At 64.7% G+C, this 24,136-nt stretch overlaps 1 protein-coding gene across 2 annotated transcripts in view; it reads left to right on the plus strand.

Moving 5' to 3' along the window:
• Positions 1-1,804: 1,804 nt before the first annotated feature.
• HTRA1 (HtrA serine peptidase 1) overlaps positions 1,805-24,136 on the plus strand; it is a 40,384-nt gene continuing 18,052 nt past the window's right edge. The window contains exons 1-3 of one of the 2 annotated variants that reach the window (XM_080641982.1): positions 1,805-2,442; positions 15,520-15,619; positions 16,660-16,864. In XM_080641982.1, coding sequence (XP_080498108.1) covers positions 1,965-2,442; positions 15,520-15,619; positions 16,660-16,864 — 783 coding nt within the window. In that variant the 5' untranslated portion in view covers positions 1,805-1,964. The remainder of the gene's footprint in view (positions 2,443-15,519; positions 15,620-16,659; positions 16,865-24,136) is intronic. The other variant, XM_080641983.1, reaches the window with a different exon arrangement.

The following is a 24,136-nucleotide window of genomic DNA, read 5'->3' on the forward strand; positions in this document are numbered from 1 at the left end:
CACGGAACTGAATCACGTTTCGCCCCACGCCGGGGCGTCAGGGTTCACAAAGCTCCCGGGGGGCCCAGGGACAGCAGGGACCTCGGCCACCTCTTCCTGCGGAGGAGGCAGGGACCGGGAGACAATGCCCTCCCTGAGGTCATCGGCTTTGGGAGCAGAGTTCTCGGGGTGTCCCAGCCCGGGGCACCTCAGCGGGACTTAAGAAATGACTCCTCCCCCGGCCTGAGCCGATGGCAGCACCTGCGTCACGGCGTCACGGCCCCTGCCCCCAGCACGGCACCTTCTCCATCCGGGACCGGCTGTGGCCCAGGAGGGACCGGCCGGCGTCTGACCACGTCCCTTTCCCGATGAACACCGAGTCCCTCCGTGCTCAGTACAGGCGAGCAGTGGGGGTCTCTCTGTCCCACCCACTGGCCCCCAGCTCCCACCCCATCCCCAGACCTGCCCTGGGGGTCTCCGCAGAAGCCCCTGAGCCTGGCCTCACCCCCATGCACCACCCAGGGAGAGCAGAGAAGGAACGGGACCACTGGGGACACGCTGACGTAGTCCTTGTTACCCAGAGGGGTCTCGGGGCCGGCGGCTCAGCAGCACCTGACCGTGTGAGGGCTGCCAGCGCTCAGGCCTCACCTCAGCCTGCTGCACAGAGACAGGGTGGGGCCCGGCTGGTGTTGCTCAGTGGTGAGTGCCGACCTAGGAACCCAGAGGTCACAGTCCATTCCCCTTCAGGGCACAGGCCCGGGTTGTGGGCTCCATCCCCAGTGGGGGGCGAGCAGGAGGCAGCCGATCCGTGATCCTCTCTCATCAGGGATGTTTCTCTCTCTCCCTTCCTCTCCCTTCCTCTCTGACATCCATACAAATCTCTTAAAACAAGCAGCACTATTTCTAGGTGTGGAGATGTGAGGGCAGAGAGATCGACAACAGGCGGGCGCAGCGCCCGACTGATTTCCTATTTCCTCCGTTTTCTTCATGGGGACTCGCCTGGAGCTCAGCCCACCTGCCCATGTGGCCTGGGGGCCTCGGCCTGAGGGCGGCCCCGTTTGGAGACCCTCCTCCAGGGTCACCTCTGCCCCTCCCAGTGACTCACGTCTGTCCCCAAAGATGCACCAAATACTCAAGTGGAAGAGCCAAGGCGAGCCATTTTATTTAAAAACAACCATGTTTATAAATCATCCTGAGAGGGTGAGAATTCACACAGCCCAGCCCTCTGCCCGCCCCCCCGCCCCCGGCCCCCCGCCAGCTCCTCCCACCTCCTTCCTGAGCGGTTCTGCTCCAGGAGGAGTCGGACGCACGTGATTGTATTCTAATCACCTCTCCAGGCTGATGCCCCGGGAACGGAGGGGCCGGAGGGGCCCGGAGCTCCCTGCCAGGCCCGGGGCGCCGCCCTCTGCGCGGGGCCCAGGCCGCGAGTGCTGGGCGCGCCGGTCACTCAGCTCCAGAGGGTGCCCGCCCTCCTCCGGGCCGCGCCGGGCCGCGGGGCCCCGGCTCTGCGCCCCTGCCGCGCCGCCACCTCCCGCCCCGCCCCGCCCCGCCCCGCCCCGCAGCAGGGCGGGTCCCGGCTGGCCATTGCGGGAACTTCCCGAGGCTCCGCGCGGGGCCGCCGCAGGGTGCCCTTGGCAGAGTCTCCTTCTAGTTTAAGGGGGCGAGTCGCGATGGGCGACCCCGCGAAAGGAGAGTAAGTGGGACCCGCAGACCAGGAAACAGCCCCGCGAGAGAGGCCTGCGCGCCGCCCGCCCCGCCCCGGCGCCCGCCTGCCCCCCCCACCGCGGGCGGTCCCGTCCAGCCCCCGCCTCCGGCCGGCCCCTCTCCCGCCCCCCCCGCCCCCGGGCGCCGTGCCCGTCCCCAGGCGGCCCCTCACCGCGCACCAGTGGGCCGGGCCGCGCACTCGCTCCTCGCAGTCCCTCACGGTCCTGCAGGCGCCGCTCTCAGCCTCTCCCGCCGCCGTCGGAGCCGGAGCCGGAGCCGCCATGCAGCCCGCGCGCGCCCCGCTGCTCCCGCCGCCGCTGCTGCTGCTGCTGCTCGCGGCGCCCGTCTGGGCGCAGCTGCCCCGGGCCGGCCGCTCGCCGCCCGCCCCCGCCGGCTGCCCCGAGCGCTGCGAGCCCGAGCGCTGCGCCCGGCCGCCGGGACCCTGCGAGGCCGGCCGCGTCCGCGACGCCTGTGGCTGCTGCGAGGTGTGCGGCGCGCCCGAGGGCGCCGAGTGCGGCCCGCAGGAGGGCCCTTGCGGCGAGGGGCTGCAGTGCGTGGTGCCCTTCGGGGTGCCCGCCTCGGCCACGGTGCGGCGGCGCGCGCAGCCCGGCCTCTGCGTGTGCGCCAGCGGCGAGCCCGTGTGCGGCAGCGACGCCAACACCTACGCCAACCTGTGCCAGCTGCGCGCCGCCAGCCGCCGCGCGGAGAGCCTGCAGCGGCCGCCCGTCATCGTCCTGCAGCGCGGCGCCTGCGGCCCAGGTACCTGCCGCCCCGCGGACCGACGGGCACCCGAGAGGCAGGGGAGCGCGGCGGGTGCCCACGGCACCCCTCGGGGGGAGAAGGGCCTGGCGCCCCCTCCGTCTGAACCGGCTGTGTGGGTTCCGTGCGCAGTGGGCGCCCCGCGCGCTCGGTCCTGAGTCCTGGTGACAGGGTCCCCTCCTGGAGGGCGGCTGCTGGGTGCCCCCGGGGGAGCCACACGGCCCCAGGGACCGGACGGGACAGGCAGGAAGGGGGCACCGACAGGCGGGGGCCTGGGACGGGAAGGTGCGCGCCGCGTGGGAGGAAGCCGGGTGCAGGGACCACGAGGGCTCGTGTCTGGCGCTCCTCCCTTCGACTTCTCTGCCCCCCCCCAACCCCCCTCCGAAATGAGCCCCCCATTCACTGTATCGCGGTCCTGCCGGGACAGCTGCTGTGCCTTTTCATCTGGAAGGAAGCGTGTCCCCGACTGGCGCCCAGGTCTCCCCAGATGCGCTCTGGCCCCGTGGGGGTTCCTGCCTGGCGCTGCTGGAGCCGCCCCCCCGCCCCGCCCGGCCTCCGGCCTCCCAGGCAGGAAATCGGAAGGGGAGGCGATGTGCGGGGCAGAGAGGAGAGTGTCCCCTCACACATCTTCCTGTGTCAACAAGCGGGGCTCCTGGGGGTGGGGGGGGGGGCGAGGGCAGAGAGTCTCTCTCTCTCTCTCTTTCTCTTTCTCTCTCTCTCTCTCTCTGGACCTTCCAGAGCGAGGCTTCCCTCCAGACAGAGGAGAGACCGTGTGGAAAGCAGTGCGGGTTCAGCTGCGGCCGCGGGCAGTGCAGGGAGGGGGCCAGGGGGGCCCCAGGGCTTGTCTGGGTTTTCCTCGGGAATATAACTGGCAGAGAGGAAGGTGCCAGGGGGTGCAGGAGGACTGGGAGGGTCTCTTCCCCCAGGGGGGCCTGGTGCCCACCCTCAGAGCCGTGACCTGCAGGGACTGGATGGGCAGGGAACGCACGCCTGCCGGTGCCCACCCCGTGCCCCGTCCTTGTGCCCGGGTGTCCCGCGTGGGCCCTCAGGCGGCCCCCAGCCTCGGGCGCACGAGTCTGCGTGCCCATGGTGCACGGGGACTGAGGTTGAACTCCTTGCCCGAGGCCACCGGCCTGGATTTGAACCCAGACAGCCTTCCGCAGAGCGTGCCAGCCCGGTGCTCAGCCCGGAGCGGTGAGGAGCGTCGGGCAGGATGGAGGAAGTTTCCAGAAGGCTGGGAAGTGCATCCAGCCGGAGCCGGCAACAGCCGGAGCAGAACCCTGCTCAGGGTGGTGCAGCGACAGGACGTTTGAGGAGGTGGCCGGAGGGACCCAGGCGGCTGGCGCAGAGCCCCGGGCGGAGAGGTCGGGCTGCGCTGTGTACGCGGATGTTCCGGGACCGGAGCCGCTCACAGGAAGCCTGGCAGGGGATCCTCCTGGCAGGGGACGCGCCGCACACCCCGGGCGTGGAGTGGAGCTGCTGTGGCAGCGGGTGTGAGGGGATGACTTAGGAAGCACGCGGCCTGTTCTTGTCAACACGGCGGGGCCGTGACGGCTGGTGGTCTCGCCGCGCCGGGTCTGAGTAACGGGCCCCGGCAGGCACCTGGTTGATGGCCAGGGAGGTGGAGTCCGTCGGCCGCTCAGGCCTGGCAGTGCCACAGTCGGCGTGTGGGCTGGGGAGGCAGGCCCTCTCCCCCTGGCCTGAGGCCGCGGCAGGCTCCCAGGGGCAGGTGAGTGGCCCGCCAGGGAAGGTGCCCCGCGGCCCAGAGGAGGAGGAGGAGAGGGTGCGGCCCGTGTGTGGGGAGCTCCGCATGCAGTGTGCCCTGCACCCTGTGTGACCGTCCGCCTGGCTCAGAGGAGGCACCATGCATGGACGATGAACGAAGGAAGGAAGGAAGGAAGGAAGGAGGGAGGGAGGGAGGGAGGGAGGGAGGGAGGAAGGAAGGAAGGAAAGAAGGAAGGAAGGAGGAAGGAAGGAAGGAAGGAAGGAAGGAAAGGAAGGAAAGAAGGAAGGAAGGAAGGAAGGAAAGAAGGAAGGAAGGAAGGAAGGAAAGAAGGAAAGGGAGGGAGGAAGGAAGGAAGGAAGGAGGAAGGAAGGAAGGAAGGAAAGAAGAAAGGAAGGAAAGAAGGAAGGAAGGAAGGTAAGAAGGAAAGAAGGAAGGAAGGAAGGAAGGAAGGAAAGAAGGAAGGAAGGGAGGAAGGAAGGAAGGAAAGAAGGAAGGGAGGAAGGAAAGAAGGAAGGGAGGAAGGGAGGAAGGGAGGAAGGAAGGAAAGAAGGAAGGAAGAAAGGAAGGAAGGAAAGAAGGAAGGAAGGAAGGAAGGAAAGGAAGGAAAGGGAGGAAGGAAGGAAGGAGGAAACAGGTGCCTGAGAGACGCAGCCATCCAGTCGGTCCCTAATGGGAGGTTCGGCTTCCCACCCGTGTGCGGGCTAACACGCTAACACGCGGCCCTCGGCTTCCCGGAGGTGCCCCCGAGGGCAGGATCCCGGAGCCAAGGTTCCGGCCCCAGCAGGTCATTGCGGTCCCTTAGAGGAGGTGAGCTGGCTGCTGCTCTGGCTCAGGCTCAGGCCGGAGTGTGTGTTTGGGGGGGGGGGAGGGCTCTGGAGGAGGAGCCCCTGGACAGAGGCTTGGGGTGGGAGGGGCCCAGGGTTTCCGGGATCCTGAGGGGGCTGTCGGGAGCGGAGAGTGAGGACAGGGAGGCAGGGCGTGCCGGAGGGAGGTCCCGGGGCTGGTGGGCGGCGTGCGGGAGGCGTGCGGGTCTCTGGGTGGTGGACTGCGTCGCCCTTCAAAAGAGAGCACGCTGCCTGGCTGGCCTGGCTCCGTGGCTGAGCGGCAACCTATGAGCCAGGAGGTCACCGTTCGATTCCCGGTCAGGGCACAGGCCCGGGTTGTGGGCTCCATCCCCAGTGTGGGGCGTGCAGGAGGCAGCCGATCCATGATTCTCTCATCATGGACGTTTCTCTCTCTCCTTTCCTCTCTGAAATCATTAAAAACATATTAAAAAAAATAACTGCCTTCAGGGAGCGATTGTGGGGGGCCGTGAGCTCACTGTGGTCGGACTCTGCAGAGCCAGCCGGTCGGAGCCGTGGGATCTGGTCGCAGTGCGTGCCTGGGACTGAGCAATCAGACTTCCCGGGAGCTTGTATCCTCAGCGAATGAAGAGCTCTGGCGGCTTGATTTGGAGAAGGCATCGGGCTGGGCAGGGCCGAGGGTTCCTGGGAAGGCCACTGGGCGGGGCCTGGCTGTCCCCTGCCCAGGTGACCGGCCTCCGACCTCTCAGGCCTCGGCAGGGTGGGTGGGCCGGATGCGCTCGGAGGCCCCTTCCCGCGGGGCAGGACGGGCCGTGGGGCCGGAGGAGCCCAGTCTCTGAGGACGTGTGGTCACCCATCCCTCCTGAAGGCCGGGCTGGCTTCTTGAAAAGCTCATTTCCTTTCTAAAACGATGGATGGGTAAAGCCAGGCTTGTCATTCAGTGCGTGTGGCCTGGGGCTTCGATCAGCATCGTGGTGGCTGCTGGGGTCCCTGTGAGGGGCACAGGGGTGACGTGCCAGCTCCGCGAGCCCCCGGCCTCGCTGCCGCCCCCTCGCTGCCGCCCGGGGCCCAGGAGTGAGGTCCCTCCTGACTGGTCACCGGTCTCCTTTCCTGCTGCTGGAAAGGGAAAAAGGAAAAAAGGAAGAGAAACTGAGATGGGCAGCCATTTCAATTGCTTTTTGAAAACACATATTTTTAAACATGTTTTTATTGATGTCAGAGAGAGGAAGGGAGAGGGAGATAGAAACATCTGTGATGAGAGAGAATCACGGACCGGCTGCCTCCTGCACACCCCCTACAGGGGATGGAGCCCGCAGCCCAGGCCTGTGCCCCGACCGGGACTCGAACCCTGACCTCCTGGTTCCCAGGTTGACGCTCAGCCCCGGAGCCACGCCGGCCGAGCCGTGACTCGTCTTGAATGAGGCCCTGAGTCTGGGCTGCCTGGGCGCCCCGAATGCCACCCCGTTCGCCCTCCCTGGTGTCCGCGAGGAGTCCCGGGACTGTGGGAACCAGGCCCGCGGGGCGTCCCCGCGTTGGGACGTCGCCCCGAGGAGCGGTTTGTCACGCGCCAGGGAAGAGAGGCAGCTGGGCGTCCACAGAGCTCGAGGAGCTCGATTCCTGGACAAGCTGTCAAATAAGCATATTCTGTGCAGAGACTTCTCTGCCGCCGAGTCTGGCAGCGGCCGGCCCCTCACCCCGAGGCGGTCACGTCCCCCACCGCCTGCTGGTCCCCGGGGGCTCGGCTGTGGCCGGGACGGGAGCGTTTCCAAGGGCGAAGGGTGAGTCAGCGCCTCGTGCAGAGCCGGCCTCGGGGGCTGGTCGTAACCAGTTGTGCAATCCGGTCTGGAGCGCGTGCTGAGCTGGTCTTTTCGAAGGGTTTGGCGCGACCTGCCCGCCAGTTCCCTGCCAGGTGGCCCCAGGACCATGCCAGCAGGTCGTCCAGCAGCTGTCCGCTCGCACCGTGACTAGGGGAGCCCCCTCTTCAGTGCCAGCATTCCGAGGGGCGGGCGCCGTGCGGGGGGCCTGGGGCACAGGGGGCTCTGCCGGTCCAGGCTGCCCTGGCAGGCGGCTGCCAGCTGGGTGCCGAGGAGGGAGGCTCCGCATTGGGCAGCCACAGGCCTTTCCCTGGCACAGGCTCCGCTGGCCGGGGCCGCCGGGGGCCGCAGGGGGCCGGGCTCCGGGCTCAGGGCTCTGGGCCGCCAGGACAGCCTTGCACAGGACGGAGGCTGAGGAGCTGCCTCCCTTGGGTGCTTCTGGGAGGCGCGCCCGGTGCTGGCTGTGTCACGGGCCTGCCTTGTTCTTTTTTTTTTTTTTTTAATATATTTTTTATTGATTTTTTTTAAAATTCTTTGTCTTATTTTTATTCTTTTAGCAATTGTGAATGGCATCTCTTTCTTACAGTGGAAATTATGTGAGTCTCATGAAGTCATCCATAGCGGTAGTAATTAATATTAATCAGTACTTTTTAATATGTAATCACTAAAAATGATCAAAATTTGGCATAAATATCTTCAAAAATTGCTTTATTAGATTGCCAGTATTTCTACAAGGTGACCTGAAATGAAAACTGGCTGTGTAAGTCAGGAATCTCAGTTCTATTTTATTTTATTTTATTTTATTTTATTTTATTTTATTTTATTTTATTTTATTTTATTTTATTTATTTTTATTATTTTATTTTATTATTATTATTTTTTTATTTTTTTTTAGAGAGAGAAAGGGAAAGGGACAGAGAGATAGAAACATCAATCGGCCACCTCCTGCACGCCCCCCACTGGGGATGGAGCCCGCACCCCGGGCTCCTGACCGGGAATCGAACCCTGACCTCCTGGTTCCTAGGTCCACGCTCAACCCCTGAGCCTCGCCGGCCGGGCCGCCCTGTTCTCTCCCCTCACCCTCCTGGACGGGGGTGGGGCGCCGTCTCCCCATGTCCCAGCTGAGGAAGCAGGTGAAGCTCTGAGAAGCGACACAGCCCAAGGCCCCAGCAGGAGGCGGCTCCCCTCAAACTCCCCGGGGGGGCTTCCTTCACGCCAGTGTCACCTGGAGGCTGTGGCTTAGCCCGGACCAGTGTCACCTGGAGGCTGTGGCTTAGCCCGGACCAGTGTCACCTGGAGGCTGTGGCTTAGCCCGGACCAGTGTCACCTGGAGGCTGTGGCTTAGCCTCCTCTGTCCCGGTGTCCGGCCATCTGTCCCCGATTCCCGGCTCCGCCCCCTGTGGCCCCAGGGGAGCCTTCGTCTGGTTTCTGGTCTGACAGCGGTTTTCTGGTCTGGGACCTGGGACGGGTCGCTCTCGGTGAGCGGACCGTGGGAACAGGAAGGGCCGCTGTGTCGGGGGGACTGTTCCTTCAGGCGAGCAGGCCAGTGGCTTCCCAGTCCCCTCCGGCCAGCGGGGTCCTCGCGCTGTCCTGCCCGCGGGGCCTGTCCGTCCCAGGGAGGGGTGTCTAGGTCCCCCAGGTCTGTCAGGAAGCCCCGAGCGGAGTCTCCTGCACGGCTCAGGGCGTTAGAAAGCCTGGGTCCTGGCCCCCCTGTGCCTTTGGGGTGAGTTACCGCTGCTTCCAGCCTCAGTTTTCCCATCCGCGACATGGGGTGATGGCGCTGCCCCGGACCCCCCCGAAGGACTCTGGGGGGGCGCCTGGGTGTGGAAGTGCTTGGCCAGCCGGGAGCGTGCCGTTCGGAGCTTGTTTCTAGTCCTAGGCGGGCTGTGCCGCTGCCATCACACCCTCATTCCAGAACAGGGGTCGGCAAACCGCGGCTCGCGAGCCACATGCGGCTCTTTGGCCCCTTGAGTGTGGATCTTCCACAAAATGCCACGGGCGGGCGCGCACGTACAGTGCGATGGACACTCCGTGGCCCGTGCGCGGACGTCGGTTTTCGGCCGGGGCGGGTCTATGTTGAAGAAGTGGCGTTAGAACACTCAAGGGGCCAAAGAGCCGCATGTGGCTCGCGAGCCGCGGTTTGCTGACCACTGGTCTAGAACATTCCCCTCCCGAAAGAGACCCACTCCTGTGAGCAGTCACCCGCCCTCCCTCTGCCAGCCTGAGGCGACCACTGACCGCTGCCTGTCTGTCTGTCTGTCTGTCTGCCTCGGCTGGACCGCCCGTGCCCAGACCTTCCCGGAGTCCGGACGCGAGGGCCTTGGTATCGGCTGGGTTCAGGCTGCGCGGCGCTCTGAGGTTCATGTGTGTGATAGCAGGTGCGCCGCCCAGGCCACTCGGCGGCCGCGTGCCCTCTGCCGTGACGCAGGCAGGCCCGGCTCTCCTCCTGCCCCGACGGGACTCGAAAGCCCGGCCCCAGAGGCGCTCTGGCGTTGAAGCGGCCGCGGCGACTCCGACTCCGTCCCCGGGAGAAATCGAGCCTGTGACGCAGGAAGCGGGGCTGGACGCGGGGCTGGATGCGGGAAGAGTCTGTCCTGATGGGATTCGCGGTCAGGAAAAGGCCAGGAAGCGCCTGTCAGGGGTCTGAGGTCATGCGGCCTCGGGGGAGTGGGAAAGGATGTGGGAGATGGTCCCCTCCCCTCCCCTCGCTGATGGGGATGGAGATGGAGCCGGGGATGGAGATGGAGATGGAGATGGAGATGGAGATGGAGATGGAGCCGGGGATGGGGACGAAGATGGAGATGGAGACGGAGATGGAGCCGGGGAGGGAGACAGAGATGGAAACTGGGATGGAGACGGGGATGGAGCCGGAGATGGAGCTGGGGATGGAGCCGGGGATGGAGATGGAGCCGGAGATGGAGATGGAGATGAAGCCTGGCGGGAATGGCTCACCTGGGGCTCGGGGCTCGCTTTTCACTTCCTCCCGGAGCCAGAGCCCTGTGGCCTGTCCGCTCCACGGGCTCCCTCCCGTCCCGCGTCTCAGCCTGGGGTGCCGCAGGGGCTCGGGTGCTTCCCGGAGGGAGGGCGGCTTCACAGGCCGGTCATGCCCCTCTGCCTTCTCGCCCCCTGGGCCCCCAGCCCCCGGCTGTCCCCCTCCACCAGGGGCCTGTGGGGGTGACCGAGGACGGTGGGGCACCACGTCCAGACCCCTTCCTAAGGGAGCCCTCGCTCCTGCCGGCCCGGGCCTCGCAGACGGGAGGGCGGGCAGGAGGCGAGCCGCGGGGGGGTGGGGGGGGGCCGGGAGGTCGGGCCGGGCCAGATGCTTATCGGGAGGAAAGTGAGCAGCGTGTTTGCCACCTGAGCAGCCAGCGGCTCCCTCAGGACCGTCCCAGCCACACGCCGGCCTCCGGGAGCCTCTGGGCAGAAGCGTGTGGCGGAACCGAGTGGAAACTTCCCGACACCCCAAGTAGGTCAGCGCCGTGTGGGTGGCACCACGCAGGCCTCTGTTTAACGCGTGGCCGAGGAGACGACAGGTGAGGCTCAGCTCGGCCCCCTGGAGCGCAGGCCGCGGGCTCTGGGGGGGGGCAGTGCTCAGCAGGGGGTGCACTGACAGGACGCCGGGCCCCCGCCAGCTGGTTGCTTATCGGGTCAGACTAACGCCTCGGCCTCGTTGGGTCGGTCTCTGCCTCTGGGCCTCACCTGCCGGGATGTTCCCACACCACCCGCTGCCCTGGCCCAGCCCTGCAAACACCACTGGCTGGGGCACATGGGTGGGGTGGGGTGGGGTGGGGTGGGGTGGGGGACAGGGGGAGCCGTAGCCTGAGGCCTGGTGTAGGCGAGCTCTTCCCACTCAGAGTGCCCACATGGGGAGGCGGCCCAGAAGGTGGGGCCTGGGCATCCAGGGGCGTGGCTGGGCCTCCAGGCGGCCTCCAGGCTCAGCCCCTCCTCCTCGATGATTCATGAAGAGGAGAGAAAGGGGTCCCCCACTCCCCCAGCCCTCCGATTGTTATTTATTTCTGTGCAAAGGCAGCGAGGACAGTCGTCCCGTTCAATGTGGCGCCTTAGAAATAATGACAATTGGTCCTTGCGACTCCAGTTTATTTGAACGAGACTCGGTCCCTGGCCTGGGGCTTGGGCTGTTTGACACCGAAGCTGCGTGTTCCCTGTCTGCCTGCCGGGGGCGCCGCTCCGTCCTGTGCTTTTCTCCGCAGCTGCAGGGACCCAGCTGCCAGGCCCCTCCGTGCCCATGGGAGATGGGCACCTGCCTCCCTGTCTGCGGGCGCTCTGTCCGCCCTGGAGGCTGCCCAGGGCCGTGGGCTCGGCCAGCTGCCGGCAGCGCCTCCATCAGCTCTTGACCAAGAGCCGTCTTCTCAGTACTTAACCTAAACTGGCTTTTAGTGTTTGTCTGTTTTCAATCCTCACCCGAGGGTACGTTTCCATTGATTTTAGAGAGTGTGGAAGACGGAGGGAGAGACCGAGAGAAACATGGATTAGTTCAGGGGTGGGCAAACTTTTTGACGCGAGGGCCACCATGGGTTCTTAAACCGGACCGGAGGGCCGGAACAAAAGCATGGATGGAGTGTTTGTGTGAACTAATATAAATTCAAAGTAAAGGAGTGGAGGGGAGAGCAAGAGAACCGGATAGAACAGCCGAATGGGCCGGATCCGGCCTGCGGGCCGTAGTTTGCCCACGGCTGGATTAGCTGCTTCCTGCAGAGCCCAGGCCGGGGAGGAGCCTGCAACCAAGGTACCTGCCTTTGATCGGAATCGAACCCGGGACCCTTCGGTCTGCAGGCCGACGCTCTATCCACGGAGCCCCAATGGCTAGAGCTGTGTCTTATTTTTGTTTTGTTTTTAGTATGTTTTTTTTTAAATTGATTTTAGAGAGAAAGGGAGGGAGAGGAAGGAAGGGAGAGAGAAATATCGATGTGAGAGAGAAACATCGATCAGCTGCCTCCTGCACACCCCCTCCTGGGGATGTGCCCGCAACCAAGGTACATGCCCTTGACCGGAATCGAACCCGGGACCCTTCAGTCCGCAGGCCGACACTCTCTCCACTGAGCCACACCGGTTTCGGCTGCTCTGGGTTTTAGATCAAATGAGCTAGGACCGTAGGCAGGGCCGGCATCCTGGGGTGCAACGCTGGTGTGGCCCCTCCCCCCCCCCCCCCCCCCGGGCCCCACGCCTGACCCGCTGCTGGGACCATCGTGGAATTCCTAATGGACTTTGGAACCAGGGGCCCGCGTTCCCGTTGTGCGCCCGGCTCTGTGACCTGGGACAGTGCATTGAAGGGCCGCGGGTTGTCGGTCCGTCGGCCCTGCAGGCTGATTTGAATGTTGGGAACATGCAGTTCCCTCTGAATAAAGGAGGATTCATCTCCTTTCCCCTCGAACACACGGCGTCCTGTTTTCCAAGTCCTCTCTCTCCACCAGCTCCGGCGAGAAATTGGGTTGCGCGATTGTTCTCGCCGTGGGAGAGGGTTGGCTTGTTGATGGGAGTCCCGGCCCTGCGCTCTCAGGCCCGGACGTGGGGAGCCGCCCCCTCCACCGTGCGGGCTGCAGGGGCTGGAGGCTGGGCCGCCACCTGGAAGGGAGGCCCCGGAGGCCGAGCAGAGCACCCGCTGGGCAGCTGGACACACAGGGTCCCCCCTCTGCTCCTCTAATCGTGGAGGTGTCTGTGATTCTAATTCTGCCAATAATATTTTTTTAAAAATATATTTTATTGATATTTTACAGAGAGGAAGGGAGAGGGATAGAGAGTTAGAAACATCGATGAGAGAGAAACATCGATCAGCTGCCTCCTGTACACCTCCTACTGGGGATGTGCCCGCAACCAAGGTCCATGCCCTTGACCGGAATCGAACCCGGGACCCTTCAGTCTGCAGGCCGACGCTCTATCCACTGAGCCAAACCGGTTAGGGCTCTGCCAATAATATTTTAATTAAAAAAAAAACAACTACGTTTTTATTGATTTCAGAGAGGAAGGGAGAGGGAGAGAGAGAGAGAGAGAAACATCAATAATGAGAGAGAATCATGGACCGGCTGCCTCCTGCAGGCCCCCCACGGGGGATGGAGCCCGCAGCCCGGCCTGTGCCCTGACCGGGAATCGAACCCTGACCTCCTGGTTCACAGGTGGACGCTCAGCCCCTGAGCCACGCCGCCGGCCCGGGCAATGATCGTGGAAACATATCAACGCTGCGCGTGTGTGTTTCCTCCTGTGAGGACGTTGTTGAAAGCCGTTGGGAAGTTTTCTCTCGGAGGTCCCAGGGCGAGGCCTCCAGGGAGGCGACGTGTGGGGCTGGTGCTGGACTGGCCGCTCCTAGAGGGGGAAGGGGGGCCGCTCATCCTCGTGGGCTGGGACCCCGCCCGTGTCGCAGCTCGTGAAGGGACGGGGTCGCCGGCTGTTTGAAACCAGCGGCGATGACTGTTATTGGTGGGCGGGTGCCGTGGCTCACCGCCCCACACGTCCCGGCTCTTCCGGCTTCTTTCCGCTGACGATGCAGCCGGGTCGCCTGCCCCCCCGCCCGTTTTCTCTCCCCGAGAACCGTCTCGGGCGCCCTTGCTTCTCCGCTGTCCACGTGCCGTTGACAAACAGCGCCTCGCCTTCCAGAAGCCCCGGCGCGTTCCCTGGGCGCCGGAGGGTCAGTGTTGGGCGTTCTTCCCTCGGCTGACCACTGGGAGGAGGACGCTGACGGGCAGTGGAGGTCAGCGGGGAGCGGGGGGGTCGCCAGCGTTTCCAAGGCCACGGGCCACGGCCGCTCCCTCCCTCCAGTTCGACGGGCAGCCTCGGGCGGTCCCGGAGCAGGGCCCACACTGAGCCGGTCCTCATCCCGCAGCCGCGCGGGTAGCCGGGCGGCCGGTTTGCCCGTCGGGGAGCAGGGAGGTGCTGTGCCTTACGCTCCGTTGCCTCCGCTCTGCTTGCTTTCCCGTTGTCCCGGCTCCTCCTCGTGACGCCGTGAGGTCACGGTTGCTTTCTTTATTTTTTCTTTTTACATATTTTTTTATGGATGTCAGAGAGGAAGGGAGAGGGAGAGGGAGAGAGAGACACACCAGTGATGAGAGGGAATCACGGATCGGCTGCCTCCTGCACGCCCCGCACCGGGGATCCAGCCCCCAACCTGGGCCTGAGCCCTGAGCGGGAATCGAACCCTGACCTCCTGGATCCTCGGTCGGCGCTCCCTCCTGAGCTGCACCCCAGAGGCCTGTCTGCTGGGCTTTTCGGGGGGCCCCGTGCGCTCACGGCCGCTCCTCTCTGTTGACTCATCTGCAGAATTTGGGGGGTCCCGGGCCCCGTCTCGGAGGCCACCTGCTCCTACCTGGCTGCCCAGGTTGGGGTCAGAGCGGGGAGAGGGGTTAGTTCTCCCGTGGGACGCTGGAGCTGGGACAGACCGGGAGCTCACGTTGGAGGCCGGTGGCCCGTTTTACAGACGGGGCACTGGAGGCCCCCGGCTGACCGAGGCTGGATGGAACCGGGGCCCCCGGCGTCCAGGCCCCCGTCCTCCCCTCCTGTGCCGCAGCCCCGGGTGGACAGGCCCCGAGCGCTCCCTCCGGTTGGTGTGAGAAAGCGGCGAGTTCTCCTTTCAGCTGGAAACCCCCGTCTCCGTGCTCCCGCGCCCTCATGGAAAGAGGAAGCGAGTTCGCGGTCCTCAGCGATCGCCCGTCTTCGAGGGGCTCCGAGGGCCTTCCCGGGGGCGCTGGTCTGGCTGGGGGGAGACCATCTCCCAGGAGAAGGAGCCGAGGACACCCACAGGCCTGCTCACAGCCGTGCCGGGGCCGGGGCCCGGGCCGGGGAGGAATGTCTCCCCTGATGGATTTCTCCCACCGGAGGACTCGGGGAGACGCACCCCTTAGCCACAGCCACCGGGACCCCGGGGAGGGCGGAGGTGGTGCTCAGCGGGGGGCACACGATGCCCCGTGACTGGTTCTCACCGTGAAGGGCGCCGCGTGTCCACGGGGGCGTCGCCTGGCAGCCCTCGCTTCCCCGAGCGCAACCTGGGCCGACGCCTGAGTGCACAGCGCCCCCCCCCCCCCCCCCCCCGGGCAGGCGGGACCGAGGCGCCGGGTGGCACAGGACGGGCTGCGGGAAGGGGCGCTGGGAGGCGGTGCCGGCAGGGCCTGCGGGGTGCTCTGTCCTGCAGGGGGGGGGGTGCAGGGATTTTCTGCATCTTAGGAAGCCTCGCTCCGCAGAGAGCGGCTCCGCTCAGGTGAAGGGGCTCAGAGCCCGTGGCCACGAAGGGAGGGCCCCCCTCAGATAAAAGGGCCCAGAGCCCGTGGCCGCGAAGGGAGGGGCCCCCCTCAGATAAAGGGGCTCAGAGCCCGTGGCCGCGAAGGGAGGGCCCCCCTCAGATAAAAGGGCCCAGAGCCCGTGGCCGCGAAGGGAGGGGCCCCCCTCAGATAAAGGGGCTCAGAGCCCGTGGCCGCGAAGGGAGGGCCCCCCTCAGGTGAAGGGGCCCAGAGCCCGTGGCCGCGAAGGGAGGTCCCCCCCTCAGGTGAAGGGGCCCAGAGCCCGTGGCCACGAAGGGAGGGCCCCCCTCAGATAAAGGGGCTCAGAGCCCGTGGCCGCGAAGGGAGGTCCCCCCTCAGATAAAGGGGCTCAGAGCCTGTGGCCGGGCCCTCACCTCGTCGGGCCTCTCACCAACCCGAAGGCCCGGGAGGCGCTGGTCCCGGAGGCCCGTCGGGTGCTGAGCTGCGTTCCCGGCCCCACGTTTACGGGCCTTCCCTCCGCCCCGTCCCCAGGGCAGGAAGACCCCAACAGTTTGCGCCACAAGTACAACTTCATCGCCGACGTGGTGGAGAAGATCGCCCCCGCCGTGGTCCACATCGAGCTGTTCCGCAAGTAAGAGCCCCCGTTCCTGCGGCCCGAGCCCCCCCCTCCCCGCCCCTATACCCCCGGACCTGCCGCCTCCACATCCCCGACCCTCTGGACGGTTTAAGAAACTCTGGCTCTGAAAGATTTCCGACGGGATGCTCTAATCAGGGGTCCTCAAACGACGGCCCGCGGGCCACATGCGGCCCGCCGAGGACATGGATCCGGCCCGCCGGGGGCCGCTGCCTGTCCTGCTTAGCAGCCGATGCGTCCCGGCTCGCAGTGCGCATAGGAATTTGTTCATAGTTTTTTTTTTAAACTATAGTCCGGCCCTCCCACCGTCTGAGGGACAGGGAACTGGCCCCCTGTTTAAAAAGTTGGAGGACCCCTGCGTGGAATTTCTGTTTGGTTAATCCTCACCCATGGAGTTTCAGAGAGAGTGCAGGGGAGAGGGAAAGAGAGAAACACCGATGTGAGAGAAACACATCCACGGGCTGCCTCCTGCCCGCGCCCTGACCAGGGTCCGGCCGGGGAGGAACCTGCAACCAAGATACGTGCCCTCGACCGGAATGGAACCCAGGACCCTTCAGTCCCCTGGCTGGTGCTCTACCCACTGAGCCACACCAGCCAGGGCGAGTGGAATTGTTTAGTTGCATGTAAAAGCCTATCGTCCCATCCCCTCCCGCCCTCCGTCCCTCCCTCCCTCCCTCCCTTTTTCTAATCCTCATGGAGGGTGTTTTTCTCATTGATTTTTAGAGAGAGTGGCGGGAAGGGAGGCAGGAGGGAGAGAGAAACATGGAGACGTTGATGTGGAAGAGAGACACCTGGGATGGTTGCCTCCCGCACACACACACCCCGACTGGGGCCAGGGAGGAGCCTGCACCCCGGGCCAGGAGTCGGACCCATGGCCCTTGGTGCTCCGGCCGAGGCTCTCACCCCTGAGCACGCTGGCAGGACGCACGTTCCTAACGCTCCGTGGACCCCCGATGCGCAGGGAGGGCCCCCCCCTGCCGTGCGGGGGTGCAGGGGGTGCCCCGGTGCCTCTGGCTCACGGATGCCCTGGCTTCCAGGCTGCCCTTCTCTAAGCGGGAGGTGCCGGTGGCCAGCGGCTCTGGGTTCATCGTGTCGGAGGACGGGCTGATTGTGACCAACGCCCACGTGGTGACCAACAAGCACCGGGTCAAGGTGGAGCTGAAGGACGGCGCCACCTACGAGGCCAAGATCAAGGACGTGGACGAGAAGGCCGACATCGCGCTCATCAAGGTCGACCACGAGGTCAGTCTCCCGCCTGCAGCCCCAGGGCCCCGGGCCGGCGTCACGTCTGGGGAGGCCAGGGGCCCCGAGCTCCCCCCCGAGAGCCGCATGGCTGGGCGGAGCCGTCAGATCGGGGCCAAGGGCAGCGTGTGGGGGACGCTGAGTGCAGCCCTGGGGGGCGGAGGGGGGTTCGTGGAGGCTTTAGCAGGCGATGCGATCCGAGAGGTTTTGGTTTGTTTTTAAAATGCGTGTGTATGTACATTTTTATTGGTGTCAGGGAGGAAGGGAGCGGGAGAGAGAGAGAAACATCCATGACGAGAGAGAATCACGGATCGGCCGCCTCCTGCACGCCCCCCACTGGGGACTGAGCCTGCACCCCAGGCCTGTGCCCTGGCAGGACTCGAACCCTGACCTCCTGGTTCCTAGGGTGACGCTCAACTCCTGAGCCCTGCCGGCCAGCGGGTCCGCTGGATTTTAAACGGCCGGCGGGAAGGCTGGGCGCCCGGGGTAGGGGGCACCGCTGGTAGAAAGGGGTCCCAGAGGTGGGAGTCTCGCCGCCCAGAATAGCGCACCTGCGGCCCCGCACCCGGACTCTCAGCTCCACCGAGCCCGTGGGGCCGCCAGCCGTGGGGCTCCCCGCAGCAGGGTGCGGCCTGGGCGCTGCCCCCACTGAGCAGCTCCCGCGGGGGACACGGGGCGGGGGGGCCACGTCCCTGCTCCCTCCGCTGGGGACGGTCTCTCAGATTTGGAGCCAAGTGGGGTGTTTGCAGGGGGCATCCTGGCCTGTCTGGGCAGGTGGAGAGCCGGCAGACCAGCTTGGCAGAGCGACTGGCTCCTGCCCCCAGTCCCGCTCCTCCTGCCCCCTGTTCCCCCTCCTGCCCCCTGGCCCCCCTCCTGCCCCCTGTTCCCCTTCCTGTCCCCGGCCCCCCTCCTGCCCCCGGCCCCCCTCCTGCCCCCTGTTCCCCCTCCTGCCCCCTGGCCCCCCTCCTGCCCCCTGGCCCCCCTCCTGCCCCCTGTTCCCCCTCCTGCCCCCTGTTCCCCCTCCTGCCCCCTGGCCCCCCTCCTGCCCCTGGCCCCTCTCCTGTCCCCAGCAGTCAGGTGCTCTACCACTGAGCTGTGCCCGCGCCCCAGGTGAGCTGTGCCCGCGCCCGGGGAGAGGGGCTGCAGCTGAAGCGAGGCTTTCGCAATGGACTCGGAGACGCAGGGGCATTAAACGCAGGCGCGTCCCACGGACGGACGGACGGACGGACGGACGGACGGGCGGGCTGCGTTGGTCCTGTAGGAGCAGGAGGGGGAGAAGCAGAGTGGCTCCCAGCTCCTTCCCTGTCCGTGCTGTGCGGGTGGGGGTTTATTTAGGGGCGGCGGGCACCTTGGCGAGTGCGCCGTTCGAAGCGAGCAGGCGGGAGGATGGGAGCTGGCCGCCCTCCCAGGCAGGCCCCCCCCCCCCCCCCCGGGGCAGGGAGACTCCGAGGAGGCAGGACAGAGGCAGCACCCCCTGGGCCGAGGGTTGCACTCGGTTCCAAACAGCCCAGCCCCCCCCTACCCCCCCCACCCCGGCCCTTTGCTGATAGGTCACCCGGGAGGAGACCGTGCCTCCCACAGCGCTGAGCTGTGTGTGGGCTCCTCACCTGGGCCGCCCCCCCCCCCCCTGTGGCTGAAGGGGTGTTCCCGCCATGTGTGGGGGACGGGAATGACCTGGACGTGGCTGTCACTGCCGCTTGTCCTTAGCATCCTCCCGGCCAGCCTTGCCCTCCAGCTGGCTCCTCCCCACCCCCACCCCCAACCCCCACCCCCACCGCCGGCCCCCCTGCCCCGCAGACCAAGCAGACCCGCCCCTGGGGCTGCAGCTGGCTCTCCCCTCCGCACCCAGACCCCCGCTCCCACTGTCTGCGAGCCGGTTTGCCAGCTTTTCCTCCCATTCTTGGAGCTCCCCTCCCACCTCCAGCCCTCCGCGCCCCCCTCCGCGCCCCCCCACTCCACCCTGGGCCTGAGGTGGCCAGCGGCATTCTGGCCTCGGACCACAGGCCTCTCCTCTGGCTTCTCCCTGCGGAGTGCTGAGCGTGAGGACTCGCTGCTGGGAGAGGCTCCCCGGCCCCCCAGCGTCAGAGGAGGGTCCCCCGCAGGCTCCCCTCGGTGCCGGGGTCTGGGACCCCCTTTCCCGGGTGGGGCCATGCGGCCCGGGAGGGAAGGACGGGCCTGCAAGCGCTGTAATAGGAAGCAGCTGGAGGGCAAACCAGTTCAGCCTCAGAGCAAAGTATTCCCACATGTGCTCAGCGCCCACGGCCGTGAGTGCAGACGGTTACGTCCGTCCAAGGGCAGCTCGGCTGTGCGTTTCCTGTGCAGCTGGGAGCGGGGCGGGAGGGAGGGAGACAGAGAGAGACAGACAGAGAGAAGGGCGGGGAGAGAAAAGAGAGGCATTTGCTTTGGGCCAGAGACCAGGCAGAAAGACTGGGGACGCACTAAGACAGTGGTCGGCAAACTGTGGCTCGCGAGCCGCGGTTTGCCGCTCTGTTGACCAATGAGTTTGCCGACCCCTGGGACAGGGGCTCAATCACAAGGAACAACAACAGCCTGTAATTATTGGAATCGAGAGTCTAGGTCAGTGCCGAAACCGGTGTGGCTCAGTGGGTAGAGCGTCGGCCTGCGGACTGAAGGGTCCCGGGTTCGATTCCGGTCAAGGGCATGTACCTTGGTTGTGGGCACATCCCCAGTGGGGGGTGTGCAGGAGGCAGCTGATCGATGTTTCTCTCTCATCGATGTTTCTAACTCTCTACCCCTCTCCCTTCCTCTCTGTAAAAAAAAATCAATAAAAATATATTTAAAAAAAAAAGAGAGTCTAGGTCAGTGGTCGGCAAACTCATGAGTCAACAGAGCGAGCCGCAGTTTGCCGACCACTGTGCTAAGAGGATAAGAAGGGAGCCCAGCCGGTTGGCTCAGGGGTTGAGCATCGACCCAGGAACCAGGAGGTCAGGGTTCGATTCCCGGTCGGGGCACAGGCCCGGGTTGCAGGCTCCATCCCCAGTGTGGGGCGTGCAGGCGGCAGCCGATCCGTGACTCTCTCTCGTCATGGATGTTTCTCTCTCTCCCTCTCCCGTCCTCTCTGACATCAATACAAATTTTTTTTAAAAAAAGAGAAGAGGGGAAGTTACTGTGACAGCTGTGTTGATTAGCCGACACACAGGAGGAAGGCACCCCACTCCCCCCCGCACCCCACCATGACGGCAGGTTCAGATGGCGGTGTCTGTCTGCACACAGCCCCCACACCCCCCCCCCCCCATGACGGCAGGTTCAGATGGCGGTGTCTGTCTGTACACAGCCCCCACACGCCTCCCTGTTCTTCCCAGAGAGCTTCACTCCTGCAGGGCCCTGAGGTCCGGCCTGGAGAAGCCCGTCACCCTCTGCTTACCACCCCCTCCTCCAGGCCTCCCCCCGCCAGCACCCCTCTGGGGACAGTCACACCTCACTGTCCCGTTATCCCGCCTCCTCTCACCCCGTTGTTGCTGGCTCAGGTATTGGCTGCCGTAAGTTCATCTCCGCCGCCGCTCACGCCAGGGACACGCCTGTCAGGTGGAAGGTGCCCTGGGAGAGCCCGCTGCTCGGGGGCGGGGAGCGGGTGCAGGGGCAGGCCACCGGCTCCTGTGGATTCTCAGGTGGGGTGAAGGGGCCCCAGGCCCCCCGCCCCACTTCCCTGCCGACGTCCCAGCCGGCTCTCTGCTCGGGGCTGCCTGGGGGGTGGATGGCACGTGGCTGTGCGGTGGGTAGCCAGGCCCTGGCGAGGGGGGGTTTCCCTGGGCGCCCGTCCCTGCCGCCCGCCAGCAGCCGGGGGATATTGGAAGCAGCCTGTGGAGGCTGTGGGGGTTTCTCCCCTCACCCCCGGCCCCAGCCAGTCCCTGGCCACCTTTGGGCCAGATGCTACCTCCAGACTTGCTTCAAGTGGCAGAGGAGGGAGACGTGGGGGCAGGGCTGTGTTCACTGCGGGGGGGTGGGGTGGGGGAGGGGGAGGGGAGCGGGGCTGGGGCGGGGCCCTTCACATGCAGGTGCAGGCCCGGGCACCGGGGCAGCGGGGGGGGGGGGGGTTCCGCTCCTGTGTGTGGGAATATGCCTGAGTTCTCCCAGGGGGGAGCCCCCCCACCCACGATGCCGGGACAGGGAGTGGCATGACTCACGTGGGCCTCCCGCCAGCGCCCCGGGCAGCCTTCGCGTCAGAAGGCGCTGACTAAGCCGCCGCTCGGCCTCAGGGACTCAGATAACACAGGTCCTGCCCCGCAGTCAGTCTGGGGTCTGCCTCCCACCCTCCACCCTCCTGCAGCCCCTGGGCCTGGGCCTGTGGACTGCGGGGCACAGCCCCCGTCACCGTGGTTCTCCCCTGCCTGGTCCCCTCCCTGGGCGCTGGGCTCACCCGGCCTCCCCTCTCTCTCTCCCTGGCCTCACGGGGCTGAAGATGCCGCTCCCGGGGCCGTTCTGGGTTCCATCCCGCATTCGTTTCTACCGTCTTTGGGGCTGGGAATCGGTGTTTCCTGAGGCAAGGTCAGCGCGATGGCGGGGGAGGGGAGGGGAGGACGGCCCTCCGATGCCTGGCCCTTTGGAATGTGCACCGTCTCAGCTCCCAGCCACCAGGCCAGGGCCCTCCCTGGTGTGTGTGCTCTGGCTCCTGTTCAAGAACTCAGTTGATTGAAGGAAATTCCTTTGGCTGCGTTTTTCTCTTAATTTGGTCCTGCCTCTTCCCCGGGGCACGTGCTCCCCAGGGCCCCGGCCTGACGCTGTTATTAAATAAAGGCGCTGGCGAGCGGGGGCAGGTCTCGGGTCCGAGTTTGCAGGTGGCCCCGGGGAGTGTCTCCCGGCCTCACGGAGGGGGGCGTGCGTTCGGTGCCACCTGACAGCCTGGTGAGTGAGCAGCAGTGTGCCAGAGCCCCCGCGGGCATTTGCAGCCCTTACCCGGCCCTCCGTCCGTTTTTGTAAATAAAGTTTTATTGAAACACAGGCGTACAGCAGAGTTGAGCTGCTAGGATGGAGACCGCATGGCCCTGGAGGGAGAAGCCCTTTCTCCCGGGGCGGAGGGCGGTGGGGGGGGGATGTTTCTTCGCTGCAGCCGCTGCTTTTGTTTTGTTGGTGAAGCAGAGAGAGAGAGGCCTTAATCTCACCCATTTCTCTGTCAAAACGTGAATTCAAAGATGTTTTGCAAATTATTACCCAGTTTTACATCCTAGCCCTGCCCAGTTTGGCTCAGCCCGTGGACCGAAGGGCCCTGGGTTTGATTAAGGTAAAGGGCACGTACCTCGGTCAGGGCACGTGCGGGAGGCAACCAGTTGTGTCTCTCTCACGTCGATGTTCCTCTCTCTATGTCCCTCCCACTCCCTCCCACCCTCTCTAAAGTGAAGATTAACACCCCCCCCCCAACATTTTTTTAAAAATCTTGATGCTCTTCTGAGGTCTGGCCTGTTCATTCTTTCACTCACGGGTTCTCCCAGGATTAACCGAGCATCTGCGTGGCCACAGTGGACGCCGAGCGGCGGCTGCGTGTCGAGCGCCGAGCCGAGTGAGACCACAGCCCTCCCTGGGGGCCTGGGCACTGTCACCTGTCCCCTGTGCTCCCTGAGCCCTGAAGCCCACCTTCCCCGACGTCAGGGAACCAGGCCGCACCCAGAACCAGTGACCCTGACCGGGCACCAGACTCGGCCAACCCTGACCTCCGGGGCAAACCCCACTTTTGAGATCCCGATGGCTCTGTTGAGACCTAGTTTGTTCATTCTTTTATTTCGTCACTTTCCCTTTCATTGATTTTCAAATTTTCGTTATTATTATATTTTAATGTTTTTATTGATTTCAGGGAGAAAGGGAGAGGAAGAGAGAGAGAGAGAGAAACATCAACGAAGAGAGAGAATCACGGATCGGCTGCCTCCTGCACGCCCCACACTGGGGTTCGAGCCTGCCACCCGGGCCTGTGCCCTTGACCAGGAATGGAACCGTGACCTCCTGGTTCATAGGTCAAGGCTCCACCCCTGAGCCACGCCGGCCGGGCTGGTTTTTGTTTTAGGTAAATATTTATTGGCCACGCGCTGTCGTGGCAGCGAAGCCAGGATGAAGCCAGCAGGTCCCGTGGGGCCGCGGGGGCTGACACGGGGAGACAGAGTCACTCGCGCTGCAGACAGCGGTTCCTCTCGGGCCGCCGCCCGGTATACACACTCCCTGGCACGGGCTCCGACGTTCAGTGGTTGGCATTCTGTGGTTGGAGCAACATTAGAAACGCTGACGTGTCCCGCCGTGGCTCACAGGAGGCTAAGCGGGGTGGTGCTGTCCACGGGCGGCTGGGATGGCTCTTTCCTTTTTTTAAAAAAAATATTTTATTGATTTCTTACAGAGAGGAAGGGAGAGGGATAGATAGCTAGAAACATCGATGAGAGAGAAACATTGATCAGCTGCCTCCTGCACCCCTCCCCCCCCACTGGGGATGTGCCCGCAACCAAGGCACATGCCCTTGACCGGAATCGAACCCGGGACCCTTCAGTCCGCAGGCCGACGCTCTATCCACTGAGCCACACTGGTCAGGGCGCGGCTCTTTCCTTCTTATTTGCTCTTTCTCGCTTTTGTATTTTTGGGTAACCACCCTCTGTTCGTCCTTCTTTTTTAAAAAAAATATATTTTATTGATTTTTTTACAGAGAGGAAGAGACAGGGATAGAGAGCTAGAAACATCGATGAGAGAGAAACATCGATCAGCTGCCTCCTGCACACCTCCCACTGGGGATGTGCCCGCAACCAAGGTACATGCTCTTGACCGGAATCGAACCCGGGACCCTTCAGTCCGCAGGCCGACGCTCTATCCACTGAGCCAAACCGGTTTCGGCTGTCCTTTTTTTTTTTTTTTTTTTTTTAAATATATTTTTATTGATTTTAGAGAGGAAGGGAGAGGGAGAGAAAGACAGAAACATCCGTGATGAGAGAGAATCATTGGCCAGCTGCCTCCTGCACGCCCCGCACTGGGGATCGAGCCCGCAACCCGGGCCTGCGCCCCGACCCGGAATGGAACCCTGACCTCCTGGTTCATGGGTCGACGCTCAGCCTCTGAGCCACCCCGGCCGGGCAAAAGCTTATATGTTAGTCCCTGACTTGGCACCTGGTATGTGCTTAAGGCATCCGTGTTTTTAGTTTGCCCTGAGCCCCGTCAATCATGTGGCTGGTCCCGCCCCCGCGGCTCAGGTCCCGGTGATCTCGCTTCACCTGGACCACCGGCCGCCCACGTGCTCGGCTTTCCCGCTCGTGGGCTCACTCCCCTCCCGGCCGGGCCACCTGCTCT

This window comes from Plecotus auritus, assembly GCF_963455305.1.
Source record: "Plecotus auritus genome assembly, chromosome: 9".
NCBI lineage: Eukaryota > Metazoa > Chordata > Mammalia > Chiroptera > Vespertilionidae > Plecotus > Plecotus auritus.